The sequence below is a fragment of the Pseudophryne corroboree genome, chromosome 5 (assembly GCF_028390025.1).
Source record: "Pseudophryne corroboree isolate aPseCor3 chromosome 5, aPseCor3.hap2, whole genome shotgun sequence".
In the NCBI taxonomy this organism is placed as follows: domain Eukaryota; kingdom Metazoa; phylum Chordata; class Amphibia; order Anura; family Myobatrachidae; genus Pseudophryne; species Pseudophryne corroboree.
Window position 1 is genome coordinate 604,418,341 of NC_086448.1, and position 20,908 is coordinate 604,439,248.

The following is a 20,908-nucleotide window of genomic DNA, read 5'->3' on the forward strand; positions in this document are numbered from 1 at the left end:
ACCTGGAATATACGAACCAGTCAACAGTATGAAACAAACAGCATCAGTCAGAGATTGATCAAAACTGTAACATAACCCTTATGTAAGCAATAACTATATACAAGTCTTGCAGAATTTAGTCCGCACTGGGACGGGCGCCCAGCATCCTCTACGGACTAGGAGAAAAAGATTTACCGGTAGGTTTAAAATCTTATTTTCTCTTACGTCCTAGAGGATGCTGGGGACTCCGTAAGGACCATGGGGATTATACCAAAGCACCAAAATGGGCGGGAGAGTGCGGATCACTCTGCAGCACCGATTGAGCAAACATGAGGTCCTCATCAGCCAGGGTATCAAACTTGTAGAATTTAGCAAAAGTGTTTGAACCCGACCAAGTCGCCGCTCGGCAAAGCTGTAATGCCGAGACGACTCGGGCAGCCGCCCAAGAAGAGCCCACCTTCCTAGTAGAATGGGCCTTTACCGAATTAGGTAACGGCAATCCAGCCGTAGAATGAGCCTGCTGAATCGTGTTACAGATCCAGCGAGCAATAGTCTGCTTAGAAGCAGGAGCGCCAACCTTGTTGACTGCATACAGGACAAACAGTGCTTCTGTTTCCCTAACCCGAGCCGTCCTGGCTACATAGATTTTTAAGGCCCTGACTACATCCAGGGACTTGGAATCCTCCAAGTCATCCGTAGCCACAGGCACCACAATAGGTTGGTTCATATGAAAAGAAGAAACCACCTTAGGCAAAAACTGAGGACGAGTCCTCAACTCTGCTCTATCCACATGGAAAATCAAATAGGGGCTCTTGTGAGACAAGGCCGCCAATTCAGACACCCGTCTTGCAGATGCCAAGGCCAACAACATGACCACCTTCCAAGTGAGAAATTTTAATTCAACCGTTTGAAGAGGTTCAAACCAGTGAGACCGTTAAGGTCCCATGGTGCCACTGGGGGCACAAAAGGAGGCTGGATATGCAGCACTCCCTTCACAAAAGTCTGGACTACTGGGAGAGAAGCCAATTCCCTCTGAAAGAAAATGGACAGGGCCGAAATCTGTACCTTAATGGAGCCTAATTTTAGGCCCAAATTCACTCCAGTCTGTAGGAAGTGGAGAAAACGGCCCAGATGGAAATCTTACGGAGGAGCATTCTTGGTTTCACACCAAGAGACATACTTCCTCCAGATACGGTGATAATGTTTCGCTGTCACCTCCTTCCTAGCCTTTATCAGAGTAGGGATGACCTCGTCCGGAATGCCCTTCCCAGCTAGGATCTGGCGTTCAACCGCCATGCCGTCAAACGCAGCTGCGGTAAGTCTTGGAACAGACAGGGCCCCTGTTGCAACAGGTCCTCTCTGAGAGGAAGCGGCCACAGATCTTCTGTGAGAATTTCCTGCAGATCCGGAAACCAGGCCCTTCGAGGCCAATCTGGAACAATGAAAATTGTCTGTACTCCTTTTCGTCTTATGATTCTCAATATTTTTGAGATGAGAGGAAGAGGAGGGAACACATAGACCGACTGAAACACCCACGGAGTCACCAGGGCGTCCACTGCTACTGCCTGAGGGTCCCTTGACCTGGCACAATACCTCGGAAGCTTTTTGTTGAGACGTGACGCCATCATGTCTATTTGAGGAAGTCCCCAAAGACTTGCTATTTCTGCAAAGACTTCTTGTTGAAGACCCCACTCTCCTGGATGGAGATCGTGTCTGCTGAGGAAGTCTGCTTCCCAGTTGTCCACTCTGGAATGAATACCGCTGACAGAGCGCTTACGTAATTTTCCGTCCAGCGCAGAATCCTGGTGGCTTCCGCCATTGCCACTCTGCTCCTTGTCCCGCCTTGGAGGTTTACATGAGCCACGGCTGTGACGTTGTCTGATTGAATCAGAACCGGTAGGTCGCGAAGAAGATTCTCCACTTGACGGAGGCCATTGTATATGGCCCTCAATTCCAGTACGTTGATGTGTAGACAAGCCTCCTGGCTTAACCACAGTCCCTGGAAGTTTCTTCCCAGTGTGACTGCTCCCTATCCCCGGAGGCTCGCGTCCGTGGTCACCAGAACCCAGTCTTGAATGCCGAACCTGCGACCCTCTAGAAGGTGAGTACTCTGCAGCCACCACAAGAGAGATACCCTGGCCCTGGGGGACAGGCTGATCTTCTGATGAATATGTAGATGGGACCCGGACCACTTGTCCAGAAGGTCCCACTGAAAAGTCCTCGCATGGAACCTGCCGAAGGCAATGGCCTCGTAAGACGCCAGCATCTTTCCCAGAACTCGAGTGCATTGATGGACCGACACCCTTTTCGGCTTCAACAGATCCCTGACCAAGCTCTGGAGTTCCTGGGCCTTTTCCATCGGGAGAAAAACCCTTTTTTGTTCCGTGCCCAGAATCATGCCTAAGAAAGGCAATCGGGTCGTTGGAACCAACTGTGATTTTGGTAGATTGAGAATCCAGCCGTGCTGCTGCAACACCCTCAGGGAGAGTGACACGTTGTTCAGCAACTGTTTTCTCGATCTCGCTTTTATCAGGAGATTGTCCAAGTACGGGATAATTGTGACTCCCTGCTTGCGCAGGAGCACTATCATTTCTGCCATTACCTTTGTGAAAATCCTCGGGGCCGTGGAAAGTCCAAACGGCAACGTCTGAAATTGGTAATTACAATCCTGTACAGCAAACCCCAGGAACGCCTGATGAGGAGGATATATGGGGACATGAAGGCATGCATCCTTTATGTCCAGAGACACCATATAATCCCTCCCTTCCAGGCTGGCGATGACCGCTCTGAGCGATTCCATCTTGAATTTGAACCTGTTCAAGTATAGGTTTAAGGATTTTAAATTCAGAATGGGTCTGACCGAACCGTCCGGTTTCGGGACCACAAACAGGGTTGAGTAGTACCCCGTCCCCTGTTGAAGCAGGGGAACTTTGACCACCACTCGTTGAAGACACAGTTTTTGAATTGCACTTAAAACTACCTCTCTCTCTGGGGAAGAAGCTGGTAGGGCCGATTTGAAAAACCGGCGAGGAGGCACATCTTCGAATTCCAGCTTGTAACCCTGGGAAACCATTTCTATTGCCCAGGGATCCACCTGTGATTGAACCCAGACGTGGCTGAAAAGTCGAAGACGTGCCCCCACTGGGGCAGACTCCCTCAGCGGAGCCCCAGCGTCATGCGGTGGATTTAGTAGAAGCCGGGGAGGACTTCTGCTCCTGGGAACTAGCTGTAGCTGGCAGCTTTTTCGCTCTGCCCCTCCCTCTGGCGAGAAAAGAAGATCCCCATCCTCTTTTGGATTTATGCGACCGAAAGGACTGCATCTGATAATGTGGCGTTTTCTTTGGCTGGGAACTAGCTGTAGCTGGCAGCTTTTTCGCTCGGCCCTTACCTCTGGCGAGAAAGGAAGATCCCCATCCTCTTTTGGATTTATGCGACCGAAAGGACTGCATCTGATAATGTGGCGTTTTCTTTGGCTGTGAGGAAACATAAGGTAAAAAAGCGGATTTACCTGCGGTAGCTGTGGAAACCAGGTCCGTGAGACCTTCCCCAAATAAGTCCTCACCCTTGCAAGGCAAAACCTCCATATGCCTCTTTGAGTCGGCATCACCCGTCCATTGGCGGGTCCTCAGGGCTCGCCTAGCAGAAATCGCCATGGCGTTGGCTCTGGGTCCCAGTAGGCCAACGTCTCTCTGAGCATCTCTCATATATAGGACAGCATCCTTTATATGACCCAAGGTCAGTAAAATGGTATCCTTATCCAGGGTATCAATGTCAGCAGACAAGGTATCTGTCCACGCTGCTACTGCGCTACAAACCCAAGCTGACGCTATCGCCGGTCTGAGCAAGGTACCAGTATGTGTATAAAATGACTTCAAGGTAGTCTGCCTGCGATCAGCAGGATCCTTGAGGGCTGCGGTATCTTGCGACGGCAGCGCCACCTTTTTGGATAAGCGCGTTAACGCCTTGTCCACCCTGGGGGAGGATTCCCACCGTATCCTGTCCTTAGCCGGGAAAGGATACGCCATAAGAATCCTTTTGGGAATCTGCAGTTTCTGGTCTGGAGTTTCCCAAGCCCTTTCAAACTACTCATTTAACTCATGGGAAGGGGGGAAAGTAACCTCCGGTTTCTTTTCTTTAAACATGTGGACCCTCGTGTCAGGTACAGAGGGGTCATCCGTGATATGCAACACATCTTTTATTGCAATAATCATATAATGAATACTTTTTGCCAACTTTGGCTGCAACCTCGCATCATCGTAGTCGACACTGGAGTCAGAATCTGTGTCGGTATCAGTGTCTGCTATTTGGGATAGGGGGCGCTTCTGAGACCCAAAAGGGCCCTGTGACATAGTAAAAGGCAAGGATGGACTCCCTGCATTTTCCCTGGACTCCGCTTTGTCCAACCTTTTATGTAATAAATTCACATTTGCATTTAAAACATTCCACATATCCAACCAATTAGGTGTCGGCGTTGCCGACGGAGACACCACACTCATTTGCTGCACCTGCTCCCTAGAAGAGCCTTCCGCTTTAGACATACCGACACCCCCACACACTCAGGGAAATATCCAATCTGGAGACAGTCCCCCAATAAGGCCCTTCGGAGAGACAGGGAGAGAGTATGCCAGCACACACCCAGCGCCAATGACCCTGGAAAACAATTTCCCAGACACACAGCGCTTTAATATAATTCAATATACATTCACTGCCAAATTAAGTGCCCCCTCTTTTTAAGTCCTCTGTCACCGTGTTCAGCAGGGGAGAGTCCGGGGAGCCAGCTCTGCAGTGTGCTGTGGAGAAAATGGCGCTGGTCAGTGCTGTGGAATCAAGCTCCGCCCCCTCAGTGGCGGGCTTCGGTCCCGCTCAAAAATACAATACTGTCGGGGAATTTGTATATATATTGCCTCCGCAGCACATATATACTAAAATGCCAGCCTAGAGGTTTTATATTGCTGCCCAGGGCGCCCCCCCCTGCGCCCTGCACCCATCCGTGCCTCAGTGTGTGTTGTGTGTGGGAGCAATGTCGCGCAGCGTTACATCAGTGAAGATCAGAAGTCTTCTGCCGCCTGTGATGTCTTCTTTCTTCTAATACTCACCCGGCTTCTATCTTCCGGCTCTGCAAGGAGGACGGCGGCGCGGCTCTGGGACGAACGGCTAGGGTGAGACCTGCGTTCCGATCCCTCTGGAGCTAATGGTGTCCAGTAGCCTAAGAAGCAGAGCCTATCAGTTAAGTAGGTCTGCTTCTCTCTCCTCAGTCCCACGATGCAGGGAGCCTGTTGCCAGCAGGTCTCCCTGAACATAAAAAACCTAACAAAATTCTTTTAATCAGAGAAACTCAGGAGAGCTCCCCTGTAATGCACCCAATCTCGTCTGGGCACAGGATCTAACTGAGGTCTGGAGGAGGGGCATAGAGGGAGGAGCCAGTGCACACCCGTTCTAAAGTTCTTTATAGTGCCCATGTCTCCTGCGGAGCCAGTCTATACCCCATGGTCCTTACGGAGTCCCCAGCATCCTCTAGGACGCAAGAGAAAACAAAACCAGATTAAAATACAGAGCAGATATTAAAAAGGGTTTTACAAAAAACATTTTAACTCAAAATCTTTATTGATCCCGCTCGGTGTCAATGTTTTAAAATAATGGATCATATTCATCTCATTTTTAGCCAAACGTTTACTGATATCATTTTGTCTCACATTTCCACATATCCTTCGTAGGCCATAGATATTAATATACTTAATATCACTATTGTGTACTTCTTTAAAATGTAGATGGGTCTCCACCCCTTTTTTGATATCTCTAAGGTGCTCGCTAATTCGAGTCTTAAGAGACCTTTCCCTGTTGGGAAAATAGCTCAGTGTGTATGCACTACTTTGACAACATCTCTGAAAGATATATATTGGCCTAAAGAGACATGGGCAGTCACTGATCTGGCGAGCTTACCCAGGATGCACAGACCAACGCCCCACTGAGATTCTGGCGGCAGACATCTTTGGAGGGAGCAATGCATCATGGGATTTGTAGTTTCTGTTACTGCTCAGTCTGATGAGTTAAAAAAAAAAACCTACAAATCCCATGCCACCTCTTTTCCTTCTCTGGTCGGCTGGATGCATGGTCCAACAGCTGACTGTCTCAGCTGCTTTACGCTGCCTTGCTGAGTGTGGCCATGTCCTAGACTGCACTCGCAGCTCCCCCTGACCTCTGCTGCCTGCAGGAGCAGCTAAGTGGGCAGGGCTGGGTGTTACGGTAGTGATCGCCCTGATGGCCCCTCTGTAAATATGCCTATGGTGGGGGCAGATTTTTCTTTGTGGGTTTCTGAATAATACTGCATAGAATTGTTTACTCAAATCTGCAAAACTTCTCAGGTATACATGAGATTCTAAAGCAGAAATCCTCTTTTGTTTTGGAGTGCACTGCACTCACTATTAATTGGATAAATTGTTATCTGGTATATATATTCTCTATCGTGAGTTCCACCAACCATTACTTCTATATACTGTATGTTTTTCATTTTCTATTTTCAATAGGCAAAGGGTAACCCGTCTCTCTTATCCACTGTCCGCTATAAATTGATGACACCTTGACAAAGGGGCGTTATTGGCCCCGAAACGTTGGCTCACAGGATGATTTATTAAATGCACTTTATTGTGATTCATAGTATGACAAATCAAGTCTGAGTGCTGCTGCTTGTTGGAGGACGTTATATATATATATATATATACACACACACATACTATATATACATACACACACATACTATATATACATATATTGTAAAGCCTACTGCCCTTCCTGCCCACCCCCCCTCACAATGCCCACTTGCCTCAGCACAAAGTGGGGGAAGCGATTCACTTGTTCCTGGCTCTTTGCTCTCCAGCTTCCCTCCGGAGGAGTCAGGCAGCCGGGCAGGAGAATGTGCGGAGGTGCTGACAAGCAGGAGGGCAGATAGAGGCTCCGGAGTCCGGCAGCCACACATGCAGAGGGAGATGGAACAGCAGCGGCGGGAACAGTGTCATACGCGGCTGCTGCTGCAGGAGGTGATCGCGGCGGGGAGGAGCAACTGGGTGAGAGAGCAATCGCAGGGGGTGGGAGTTAAGGAGCAGCGTTCGTAGGAGCCAGGCAGCGTCTGCCGCGCCCCCTGAACTCCTGCGCCCGGTGCACGTGACCCCTTAGCCCCCCCTAGTTACGGCCGTGGGTAAAACAGCACTAAATTGGGGCAGTATGCAGATTGATGACATTTACAATGTTTATATCGTTACTTGGAAAATGTTGACATTGCCAAAATGTCACTGCTAGCATTAGGTTAGAAATAGACTCACCTGAAAACCACATGATTGAGATTCTCACAGTGTTGAAACTTCGACATGCTGAATGTCCACATAGTATACTGAACCCATGGGGCCAGTGTACAGCTGGTGTCTCCCTGGGAGTCTACTGCCCCGTTATACCAAGAGTAAAGTAAAATAAAGAAAAAAGACACTTTATTGAATGTAATCTAAAAACAAAAACCCTACAATAAAAACACCCATGCACATAAAATAAGCAAAAGTGGGATACAATAATAAGAGACCACTTATGATTGGCTACTTATGATGCAACAGTTGATTTACTTCTATACAGGCTGTGTTTAAAAAATGACAGTTAGGAGCTGATTGGCTGGGACTGTATCAGTGTGCTTTATCTTTCAACAGGGCTTAGTACATAGACCCCTTAATTACTATAATAATTGAACTGAAGTTCAGCGGACAGAATACAGCGGAAACAAGTGAGTGACTGCAGGCATCCTAATCTTATAACGTCTCTCCTAAGAGGAAAGATTATAATTATCCAAAGCAGTAGTCAAATAAGGCATAGTAATGAGCCCCGTTGTGTGTATCACATCTTCTTCAAGAGCTGGGGTGCACTCACCAGTTGCAGAAAATAAATATGGGCCAGATTCAGGTTTGTTGGCAAAGCAAAAAAGCACACAACTGGCCAAAGCCATGCAACACTGCAGGTAGGCCAGATGTAACATGTGCAGAGAGATTTAGATGTGGGTGGGTTATAATGTTTCTCTGCAGGATAAATATTGGCTGCATTTGCATGTAGCCAAAATGTTAGACAGTTTTATTTTTATACTGCAATTTAGATTTCATTTTTAACAAATCCCACCCAAATCTAAAATCTCTCTGCACATGTTACATCTGTCCTACCTGCAGTGCAGCATGGTTTTGCCCTCTTACTTGCTTTACTTACAAATCTGAATTGGGCCCATACTGTGCTATTATCACTTTTGTGATTTGTTTCAAGGTGGGACATGCAGTAATCAAATGGTTTTAGATATTGGAAAACTTGCATGCATGGTTTTGCCAAGTTGTGTGTTTATTTGCTTTGCTAATAAACCTGAATCAGGCCCTATATCCTGTATTGGGCACGTCAGCAAATAGAAACACCAATGTTTTGGTCAACAGCTTCTGTTAAAATATGGATCACAAATGATATTTATGCGAGTATGTACAGTTGTGCTCATAAGTTTACATACCCTAGCAGAATTTGTGATTTTCTGGCCATTTGTCAGAGAATATGAATGATAACTCACAAACTTTTCTTTCACTCATGGTTAGTGGTTGGGTGAAGGCATTTATTGTCAAACAACTGTGTTTACTCTCTTTAAATCACAATGACAACAGAAACTACCCAAATGACCCTGATCAAAAGTTTACATACCCTGGAGATTTTGGCCTGATAACATGCACACAAGTTGACACAAACAGGTTTGAATGGCTACTAAAGGTATCCATCCTCCCCTGTGATCTGTTTGCTTGTAATCAGTGTGTGTGTATAAAAGGTCAGTGAGTTTCTGGACTCCTGAAAGACCCTTGCATCTTTCATCCAGTGCTGCACTGACGTGTTTGGATTCTGAGTCATGGGGAAAGCAAAAGAATTGTAAAAGGATCCGCGGGAAAAGGTAATTGAACTGTATAAAACAGGAAAGGGATATAAAAGATATCCAAGCAATTGAGAATGCCAATCAGCAGTGTTCAAACTCTTAAGTAAGAAGTGGAAAATGAGGGATTATGTGGAAACCAAATCACGGTCAGGTAGACTAACAAAAATTTCAGCCACAACTACCAGGAAAATTGTTCGGGATGCAAAGAAAAATCCACAAATAACTTCAGCTGAAATACAGGACTCTCTGAAAAAAAGTGGTGTGGTTGTTTCAAGATGCACAATAAGGAGGCATTTGAAGCAAAATGGGCTGCATTGTCGAGTCGCCAGAAGAAAGCCATTACTACGCAAATGCCACAAAGCATCCCACTTACAATACTCCAAACAGCACAGAGACAAGCCTCAAAACTTCTGGAACAAAGTCATTTGGTGTGAGAAGACCAAAATGTAACTTTTTGTCCACAACCATAAACGTTACATTTGGAGAGGAGTCAACAAGGCCTATTATGAAAGGTACACCATTCCTACTGTGAAACACGGAGGTGGATCGCTGATGTTTTGGGGATGTGTGAGCTACAAAGGCACTGGAAACTTGGTCAAAATTGATAGCAAGATGAATGCAGCATGTTATCAGAAAATACTGGAGGAAAATTTGCACTCATCAGCCCGGAAGCTGCGCATTGGACGTACTTGGACGTTCCAACATGACAATGATCCAAAACACAAGGCCAAGTCGACCTGTCATTGGCTACAGCAGAATAAAGTGAAGGTTCTGGAGTGGCCATCTCAGTCTCCTGACCTCAATATCATTGAGCCACTCAGGGGAGATCTCAAACGTGCAGTTCATGCAAGACAGCCCAAGAATTTACAGGAACTGGAGGCTTTTTGCCAAAAAGAATGGGCAGCTTTACCATCTGAGAAAATAAAGAGCCTCGTCCACAACTACCACAAAAGACTTCAAGCTGTCATTGATGTTAAAGAGGGCAATACACGGTATTAAGAACTGGGGTATGTAAACTTTTGATCAGGGTCATTTGGGTAGTTTCAGTTGTCATTACGATTTAAAAAGAGTAAACACAGTTGTTTGACAATAAATGGCTTCACCCAACCACTAACCATGAGTGAAAGAAAAGTTTGAGAGTTATCATTCATATTCTCTGACAAATGGCCAGAAAATCACAAATTCTGCTAGGGTATGTAAACTTATGAGCACAACTGTATATACAGTATGTTGTTGCTAGTTCTTAGATGTACTCCATTTACAAATCCTAGCTGGACTGATTAATTGATTGTGGGGTAGGTTATACAGGTATTTAAGGGTTTATGGGTTTGTTGTATATTGTGACTTGACAAAAGTCCACTGGGGACCGAAACGATAGTTTTTATTTGTTGACATGCTTCAGTAAAGGATATTTTTATATTCAACAACTGGTGATTGCCCCCTTTTTTGTTAGATCATGACTGGAGTAGATATCTCTATGTTCTTATATTGTGTGACGTCTGTGGATATTAGATTGAAAACCATTCATGTGAAACTGACCAATCATGTACTGTCCAGTTCACCCGATTTGAAGCAGATAGCAATGGTGTGCGGACAAATCTCTGCATCAGTAAGCCATACGGTGTAATTTGCGGCGTACTGTTTGTATTGAGGCCATTCTAATTGATCCGTGATTCATATTATATGTAATTTGCTGCCCTGTTGTCACCTGTAGGACTGAACAAGTCTGTCCACTCTCCGTTCTGCTTGAACATCTAGAAGTCTTCTATGACCACAGGCCTTGCACTCATTTGAACAGTTTCCACCCTCGGACAATTCACCAGTGCAGCTGTTTTGCTAATGTTAGATCCGCTGTTGTCAGCGCCAAGAATCATTCCACGTTCAAAGTCTATCACATTGCACCCGTATCCCATTATTTCATGAGTGACACATTTCATAAGTCTCTGCATACCTTTTCATACGTACAGTTTGAGACATCCTACAGAATAATTTGGCCACTCAGTGTATGTATGTGTAGGGCAGTACTGATGGTGTAATGGTTAGCATTACTGCCTCACAGCACTGAGGTCATGGGTTCGATTCCCACCATGTCTCGAACGGTGTGGAGTTTGTATATTCTCCCCGTACTTGCGTGGGTTTCCTCCCACAATCCAAAAATATACTAGTAGGTTTATTGGCTCCCTACAAAATTAACCCTAGTGTGAATGTGTGTAAATATGGTAGGGAATATAGATTCTAAGCTCCACTGGGGCAGGGACTGATGTGAATGGCCAAGTATTCTCTGTAATACGCTGCAGAATATGTGTGTGCTATATAAATAACTGGTAATAAATAAAATGAATAATCTGTATAAATAAAGCTTTGTATAGGCGGCACCCAGATATAATGCTCCCAACATAATATATACACACAAACAAAGGCACGCGAATTAGACTCAATGCCAGTATTTACATTTTCAGAGTTTTTATGACTTACTGCTGTAAGACTTTTTTGAGTGTCACCTAAGACTCTAGGGGGTATTCAATTAGCCACGGGGTTTGTCCCCTGACTAACTGCTGGCAAAAATCCCTGCAGCACAGGGAAAGGCTAATCAATGAAAACTGCAGAATCAGGTTCCCCCCCCCCCCCCCCCCCCCCGTGTGTGACCTGATATTGTGGGGGGGTTTTACGCAGACTTTTCCTCATAGAGCTACAAGGTTAAGTCAGACTCTGGGGGCTCGTGTGCTGGACTGCAGGGACTTATGCATGGGGTAAACCCAACTAATTGAATAGACCCAGTGCGACACTAACTAAATCCCCCCCCTCATGGTCTTCTATTTAAAAATATTTAGTAGGGAAACATCGTTTTTTTGACGGTGGCAATCTGGTTCATTTTTGTAGATGTCCATCCCTGGCCAGGTATCAGCCCAGATGCAAATTCAATTGGGAATCTTTGAACAGTTATTGTTAAGAAAAAACTCAGAAGACTACGATCACCACCAAGACTGGCCTCATACAAGAACGTATCCGAATATAACATAGGGATGAAGACCTCAAGCAAAGCTGTAAAACTCACATGAACCACATTCAAACCATATCAAAATGAATATAAACATCAAAGGAATTTACACTAGTGCTGCAACTAGGAGGGCACGTGACCCTGGAGCCGAATGTAAGGGATGCAAAGATGGTTCCGCATCCACTTATGATTGTTCTTGGGCCTGTGATGCATGCTGCTGCTACCTGTCACTGGCCAGTGCCAGCTGGTGGGATGAGTGTGTGGCCGTGTCTAGCTCCGGCTGCACGGACCATGTTGTGGCACACACAGGTGAGCCCCCAGCACCTGGCCTTCGAGGCGTCTGGTGGGTGCATGGGGAAGGGAGGGTGCAGTGGGCAGCACTGACCTACAACAGGAATCCCTGTCCGGACCCCTTGCAGACATGGCACCTGTTAATCTCTGATCCCTGCTGCTGCTTTAGCATGCATGGGGGTTATGTGGAACTAATGCTTGCCTGCCCAGGCAACTTTATGCCTTTCCACATCTCTCATAACTTTATGTATTTATGTATAAAATAATAATTTACCTAGGCACTCACATGTGCTATATTTCTTCTTACATAGGATATTATTGTTTGTATCTAGGGAATGGGAGCCTCTGTGCCATGTGCAGCCAGCACCGAGCATCTCTGCATTCATCAGTACCTGTGTGTCTGCTTGGTTGTTTTACTGTTACAGTATTACAGAATACTGTCCAGTTAGGACGGACAAAATAATAATAGGCACGAGACAGGTGATAACTTGTACAGTGTGTCAGTAGGTGTTTAATAGAAAAAATGGGACTTTATATTCCTTGTTTGAGCCTAATTTGCACACCTCTGTATGTACGTACATACATACACACTCCGCTGGTCAAAAGTTTTAGAACTTAATTTTTCCAGTTTCTGTTTCTACAGTTTAATGTCTCAATATACTCTGAAAGGAAAGCGTAGATAAACAATTGCCCCACCCACGGCAATTTTTTCTGCAATGGAAATCAAAACTTTATCAGGAACTTCTTCCACTGTTTCAGAAGTTCCCACACGTGTTGCGCTTGTAGGTAGCTTTGGGGTCAATCCAGCTGAAGGGGCTAAATACAGGTTGCTTGATTAAGTTTTGGGCCACATTTCACACCCTATCTCACTTTTTGATGACTGGAAAAGGGGACTCAATCAGAATAAAATATTTTGTTGCATATGACGTCATGGTGCCGCTGTATATAAAATGGGAAATTGAACCACTTGAGATGGAATTAGTCTTTTGCTTTCACCCTTCTATTCAGTTCCTCCCAAACAAGGTCAGTGGGGTTGTAGTGTGTAGAACTGTTCTGGTCATTCCATGAGTTGAATAGTCTTGTCCTTTTCCTCAAAGTTAATAATAATTGTTTATACAGTACTTTTCTCCTAAAGGACTTGGGGCCCGATTCTGATTTGGGAATAAAGTAAGAAAGAGCAAGTAACTGTGCGCATGGACAAACCATGATGCAATGCAAGGGGTGCAAATACATCCATTTTTTTTGCATGTGGGGTACATTCTGGCTGCAGTTTAGATTTCAGTTTGGACAGGCATCTCTCAAATCTAAATATCTGTGCACATTTTAAATCTGACCCGCCATGCACCGCAGCATGATTTTGTCTAGGTGCAGTTACTTGCTCTTACTTTATTCTGAAATCAGAATCAGGCCCTTAAAGCACTTTACATATGCTGCAAAAATCGAACGCAGAAGAGGTAGCCATCTTTGGAGCACTGCAGAGGTTACAGTGACAAAATCTATACCTGGCATAGGCTGGATGTGTGCTGGGGGGTCATTATCTTGCAGTAGGATGAACTTTTGACCAACTAGGCTTAGACCTAGAGGGTATTGCATGAAGTTTCAAGACGGTGTGGTAGCCATCCAGTGTGCCAGTCACTCTGTGCAGACTTCATATACCATATTTGACAGTTTGTCACACACTGAGGAATCCATCCGTTGCCTACTTGACAGTGTAAAAAAAAAAAAAAACCAAAAAACAAAATAAATAACTAACTGCTGGATGAACCAAAGATTTAAAATTTGCATTCAACAGTCCATAAGACCTTCTTTCAGTCTTCAGTAGTTCGCTGCTGGTGCTGGGCCAGACAAGCTGTCTTTTTTTTTTCTAGATTTTTTATTTTCCTTCACAGCAGGGGCTTTCTTATTGCCATCTCCCTTGGAAGACCTACAGCACAAAGTCTTCTCTTTACATTAGAAATTGAGACCTGCTTTCTCCAACCACTGAGACCTGCTTTCTCCAACCACTGTTAAGCTTTACTTGAAGTGGTTGACTCTCTTCTGATTCTGTTGTGGCTTTGGGTCTGCGAGATCTCTCTCTCTAAGAGATTCCTTCTGTTTCTGAGTGCCTTTGGTGGTGTAAGAAACTATACACTGACACCTTGGCTTTCTTGGTAATTTCTCTACAGAGCAGGTTCTCAAACTCTGTCCTAAGGACCCCACACAGTTCATGTTTTCCAGGTATCCTCACAGAATCACAAGTGAAATAACTCCCATCTGTGAAGCTTTTAAAATGTCCAAGCAATGAATACACCTGTGCACATGCTGGGTGACCTGTAAAAAGTGAACTGTTGGGGATTTGAGTTTGAGAGTCTATTGTCTACAGCAGTCATTCCCAACCATGGTCCTCAAGGCACACCAACAGTGCAGGTTTTAGTGATATCCAGGCTGCAGCACAGATGGTTAAATCAAAATAACTAAGCTACTAATTAAGTCACCTGTGCTGAAGCCTGGATATCACTAAAACCTGCACTGTTGGTGTGCCTTGAGGACCGTGGTTGGGAAAGCCTGGTCTACAGCATAGGTTCCCAAACTCTGCTTAAGTATAGATATCCTAAAAACCTGTCCTGTAATGGCTGAGTTGAGAAACTGCTTGAAGGGAAATCTTTAAGAGTTAATTATAATGGTCTGTCAGTCTTCCTTTTAATAATTGCAGTTTTCTCACCATTATGATAACAATACCCTACTTCCTGCAGGTCAAGATTGTCCAAATAATGATTCAGTGGGTGTAATAAGTCTGATCTGCTTTCACATACACTGGTTTTGTTATCAACAGACGTTAAGACACCTGTATGGAATGTTAACAAAACCTGTCAGGGCTTAATTTACAAACATTGCTGCATAACAGCTGTAAGTTCTTAACCCATTACTGTGAAAATACATTATTTTTTGTTTTTGGTAACTTTTTTTTTTACTTTTAGCAATTTATCGCTAATTTGTACCCTTTTCAGGCTTACTTCAAAATTCTGGGTTTTGCGTATGAACTCGCATCATCCTTGGATTTAGGTAGGTCTGAGTGCAAACCACCCGGGACCACAACCCTGCGCCCGAACAGGGTCATGGAGCTAAAATCCGAAAATGTCCTGGGTCTGATGTCTAAAGGGTGTAACTGTTTACTTTGTAGCATTTCAGATTATTAACAGTTGCATTTCTTAAATTTCAGTAAAAACTGGAGAAAATGGGGTAATTCTAAAACTGTTGACCAGTAGCTATGTCGCAGATACTACTGCTGCAGGATGTCTGTATCTGCATGAAAACAGAAATGCAGACACTCATGAAGTGCATCCCTCATGAAATAATGGGTAAACAACGCAATGTGACTTGATTTTGATCATGGAATGATTGCTGCAGCGAAACAAGCATTAGTGATACGGCTGCACTAGTGAACGTGTTGAGGCTGGTAGCTGTTACTGTATACAGAGGGGACCAGCAGATGAAGAACTAGGTCTCAGCCCGTGGTTGTAAATAATTTGGCATATCTACATAATGTAATAGCATTATTGTTTTACTGTAATAACATCTGAAGAAGGGTTTCCCAAGGCTAGACAGCTTTGGTACCACTATGTGAGGTATGACTGCAATGCTGTTTTTTATGCTAATGACAATGTAAATTTCATTCATTATTTTTTAATGACTACATTTACTGACAGTTGGTGTCCTCCAGAAGAATTCTCACCTTGACATTGTGATATTAGATTTAATAGAACCATTTATAAATGGGTAAAGTTTTGTTGTTCCACAGCTAACAAAGGGAAAGAGACTATGCTTCTGGATGATTGTCACATTGGACACCATGTTCAATAGCCTAAAGCTTTGCCAGTGACGAAAAGGATAGGATTCTAGACGCTATACAAGGGGTTCTCTTGACCAAATTTCTTTGAAGAGTAGTGATGTCACTTGTGTCACATGACTAATTTTAAAAACATTCTGTAAGTAAATACAGTTGCAAGAAAAAGTATGTGAACCCTTTGGAATCTCCTGGATTTGTGCATAAATTGGTCATAAAATGTGTTCTGATTTTCATCTAAGTCACAACAATAGACAAACACAGTCTGCTGCAACTAATACCACACAAACAATAATATGTTCTCATGTTTTTATTGAACACACCATGTAAACCGTGGACAGATGATATTCAGATCAATATGAAATAAAAAGCAAAAAAACACAACAGAGTGTAATACTGCAAATATAATGAGATTTTTCCCCGCTGTGTAAAACGAAGAATAGTAGTGTTAGTATAGTCCCGATAGATATCCAAGAATCCACCTTCTTTTAAAGGCACCCAAAATGGTGTTCAAGGACTGTAATAGTGAATCCTTAAATGTATGCTTACTTGTGTAAGGCGTGTTCAAAACATATAAAGGTTTCTTTAGGGATCTTTAAACGCTCCTCATACGTGTAGATATAAAATGATGTCCCTCATACTGAATAAAGCCAGAGATAAACACCAATTAGGACAAAAACACTTTTATTTTTAGAATATAATTAAACGGGTAAACAAATAGCTGTACCATATGAGGAAAGCAATGTTGGTAATCAGCTGACAACAATGGACCTGGGTATCGTATTGTTATATATTCCCCTCTATGGATAAGCTGGATTGTGATCCACCAAACACACTGTGTCGATGTGTTTCGACGCTATGCAGCGTCTTTTCCAAGATTCACAGTGTGAAATCACCCTGGTGTGCAGCGTGCCTTGTCTGGTCAGCTACATATGGTAGATTCATCAACAGAGATGTTAGCATGTGCCAGAGATTTCTGTAAGTCTTTAGCTGACACTCTAGGATTCTTCTTCACCTCATTGAGCATTCTGTGGTCTTGCAGCCATCTTTACAGGATGCCCACTCCTAGGGAGAGTAGCAACAGTGCTGAACTCTCTCCATTTATAGACAATTTGTCTTACCGTGGACTGATGAACATCAAAGCTTTTAGAGATACTTTTGTACCGCTTTCCAGATTTATGCAAGTCAACAATTCTTATCGTAGGTCTTCTGAGATCTCTTTTCTGCGAGGCATGGTTCACATCAGGCAATGCTTCTTGAGAATTGCAAACTCAAAACTGGTGTGTGTTTTTTATAGGGCAGGGCAGCTTTAACAAACACCTCCAATCTCGTCTCATTGATTGGACTCCAGGTTGTCTGACTCAAATTAGCTCTTGGAGAAGTCATTAGCCTAGAGATTCACATACTTTGTCCACCCTGCACTGTGAATGTTTACATGGTGTGTTCAATAAAAACATGATAACATATAATTGTTTGTGTGGCATTAGTTTCATCAGACTGTGTTTGTCTATTGTTGTGACTTAGATGAAGATCAGCACACATTTTATGACCAATTTATGCACAAGTCCAGGACCTTCCAAAGGGTTCACATACTTCTTCTTGCAACTATATGTTGTGGTCAGTAATACACCTTGATATGAGGATCATACAAGCAACTTTGTGTTTCAAAATGAAATTCTATATTATAAGGAATATTTTTCTCTAAAATCAAAATATCAGTTTCTATTACCATGAAAATCCATAGTGCTATGTAATGAGTTACATTTACCATAGTAGGTGCTCAATCTATTCTGTATACATATACCATATATAAATGCTGTTTAGAAAAAGTAACCCTTGTTGCAGGCACTGTGGCTGACCGATGCTTTGCCTGTGCAACAGCTACCAGAGCGGGGGCAAGGTGGAGTTTGACACATTCCAGTTAGCTAGTCTTTTAATGCAATGATAATGTGGGTTCTTCTGTAAAAATAACTAAATAAAATACACGTGATTGTTAGTACATGGCTGTATATAAGAGAGACTGTGTCAAGATGCGAGACAAGCATGAAGCTACTGAAAGCAAACAAAGGAAGCATAGTCACCAAAAGCCCATTGTAGTGATGAGTCTCATGCTGGAAAGCCGTGCTCTCACACGTACCTCTGTCTGAGAGAAAGCGGATGCTCTTCATTTAGGGTCTTTTTTGTTTCTTCTTGTCATTTTGTAATCCATATTAAAATAGATGCCTGTAGTTTGACCAGTCTCCAATATATATACAGGTTGAGTATCCCATATCCAAATATTCCGAAATACGGACTTTTTTGAGTGAGAGTGAGATAGTGAAACCTTTGTTTTCTGATGGCTCAATGTACACAAATTTTGTTTAATACACAAAGTTATTCAAAATATTGTATTAAATGACCTTCAGGCTGTGTGTATAAGGTGTATATGAAACATAAATGAATTGTGTGAATGTAGACACACTTTGTTTAATGCACAAAGTTATAAATAATATTGGCTAAAATGACCTTCAGGCTGTGTGTATAAGGTGTATATGTAACATAAATGCATTCTGTGCTTAGACTTAGGTCCCATCACCATGATATCTCATTATGGTATGCAATTATTCCAAAATACGGAAAAATCCGATATCCAAAATACCTCTGGTCCCAAGCATTTTGGATAAGGGATACTCAACCTGTATATATATATATATATATATATATATATATATATATATATATATAATGTGTAGATATATATATATATATATATGTGTGTGTGTGTGTGTATTTTTTTTTTTCTTTTCATAAATTGTTTTAAACAAAAGGTTGGGTTTATTACACACCAGATGACATTTGATGGCAGAGTGTAGGCGTTCACTTCCATCCTGTCCGGAAAAAAAAAGTTGTTTGTCCATAGTCCAGGATGGAAAAGAGTGCAGATCCTGTGGCTGTGGTGATACTTTTTTTCTATAAATTCTCATAGAATTGCATTCCTTTCTGCAAAAAAAAAAGTCAGTTCCGAACACCCTGCTCACCTGCCATTTGCAAAATAAAATGAGGAGGCGTTTTGTTTTACCTTTGCCTACAGTCAGAAGATTGTGAAACAGCGCTTGGCGTCAGTGTATAACCCATTCACACTGCATTCTTCTAGGCCACAGTAAACATGTTTCTGGATTTGGAACGGACATGTCATCAGCACTATTATCTCCATGTTTCAGTTGAGAAAAATAGAGTAGTGGTTTATTAGTAATTTTATTTATTTTTTTCCTCGCCAGGGTCTTATCTCCCCTGAAGACTTTTCCCTTGGAAAATGCTTTCTCCCAACAGAGAATACAGTCATCTATACCTACTGTGTGGCAAGCATGCTGCTTTCTCTCTATGTAATAACTTATTTGTTGCCACTGAACACTTTGAAATCCATCTGTTACACAACCAAAGAAAAGCCTGTGTAAGGACGCAAAGTGTCTACATTATGCCGAGAACGCCAAGGATTACGTGAAGATTTTTTTTTTCTAGAATAGACCAGTACATTTTACCAAATATATATTTATTAAATGATGTACCTGTACAATATGTGACTGTTACCTATAAATTAAAAAAAGAAAAGAAAATTCCTTCATTGATTTAATAGCCATTTCACCTGCAGGACAGTATGTATCTGCCCCATGTGATGGCACTTTAGAATCAGCCCATGGACACTTCATCTTTCCAGTTTATCAGCATCCTAGTTCAGTAGAATAAATGTGATTGTCTATGATAATTATTGTGTAATTTTTAAATTCTGTAAAACGTCAGCCTTTTTTGTCACAAGTCTTTAAAAAAAAAAAAAAAAAATAGAAAGTTAATGAAATAGGATGTAAACATAACTACAGATAGCAAAGTAACAACTATATATATATATATATATATATATATATATAATCTTTACGAAATTTAAAAGTTTCACTAATAACAAACAGTCCTAACGCTTGTTATTACAGGGGCATAGACAGAGGAACAAGATATGACGGTCTAAAAGTGGCTTCTATATGTTGCAGGATATTCCAGCACATAACATAAAATACACCACTCTTTACTTTGGTACTCGTTCCCACAGGGTTTAATGTGAGACTACTTTGCAGTCAAACACGTTATGTGGCAAAGAGCTCCAACCTAAACATCATTACAATCTTCTGTCTTAAAAATTAAGCTTACATTTTGTAATTTAAATGTCAAGCCAAATGGTTTCCTGGCCCAGACTGAGAGGAAAACCACACGGACCAGTCTATGAAGGCGAGACTAAGGGGGAAACTTGCATGACAGCAGTAGCTGATTAAGCGCCTGTGCACAACTGTGAATTAAAAGCAGAATATGTATTTCAGAATTCTCATCTACTGTAGTACAAATAAAATGTCTCCTCTCCATACAAAAAGTGATGTTGGTTTCAGTTACTCATGTGACAGAAGACAGTATATCATTTTAATTCTATGCAGACAGATTTTACATCTACAACCGATTTGTTTTCTACATAGTACAATGGCGGAACATGCAAAGGAATTGCAGTCTCCTATAGTGCCCAACCAGTACAATATATTTGACCAGTTCTGGTTCTGAAACTGCTCTTTCAGCATATAATCAAAATGCTACACTGTCCCTTGGCCCCTTCAGTAAAGTAAGCAGAGAGGTCAGTCCCAGAGTGTAAATCATCTTTCTGGCTGCTCTATTACCAAGTTCTATGACCTGAAGTCTGGTGTGGGGGGGGTGAGAGGGCGGCACAACAGACCTGACCAAAGGTCAGCATAAGGCTGAACCCAGCCCTGTCTGCGATCCAATTTTCTTCCAAGGTTTAGTGTCCAGTGCTTGCAAAATATTGCGTAGTGCCTTCCACTTCCGCATCATTCAGATGGCAACATCTGGAGGGCTGATATTA

General features: G+C 42.9%; 1 protein-coding gene across 7 annotated transcripts in view; it reads left to right on the forward strand.

Moving 5' to 3' along the window:
- Positions 1-20,410, forward strand: part of MPPE1 (metallophosphoesterase 1) — a 296,325-nt gene extending 275,915 nt beyond the window's left edge. For 2 of the 7 annotated variants that reach the window (XM_063923442.1, XM_063923441.1), the window contains exon 10: positions 19,275-20,410. In XM_063923442.1, the coding sequence (XP_063779512.1) occupies positions 19,275-19,451 (177 nt within the window). In that variant the 3' untranslated portion in view covers positions 19,452-20,410. Of the gene's footprint in view, positions 1-6,503; positions 6,593-7,667; positions 7,742-10,619; positions 10,641-11,785; positions 12,089-19,274 lie in introns of those variants that run through there. The other 5 variants (XM_063923445.1, XR_010177827.1, XM_063923443.1 and 2 more) reach the window with 5 other exon arrangements.
- Positions 20,411-20,908: the final 498 nt, after the last annotated feature.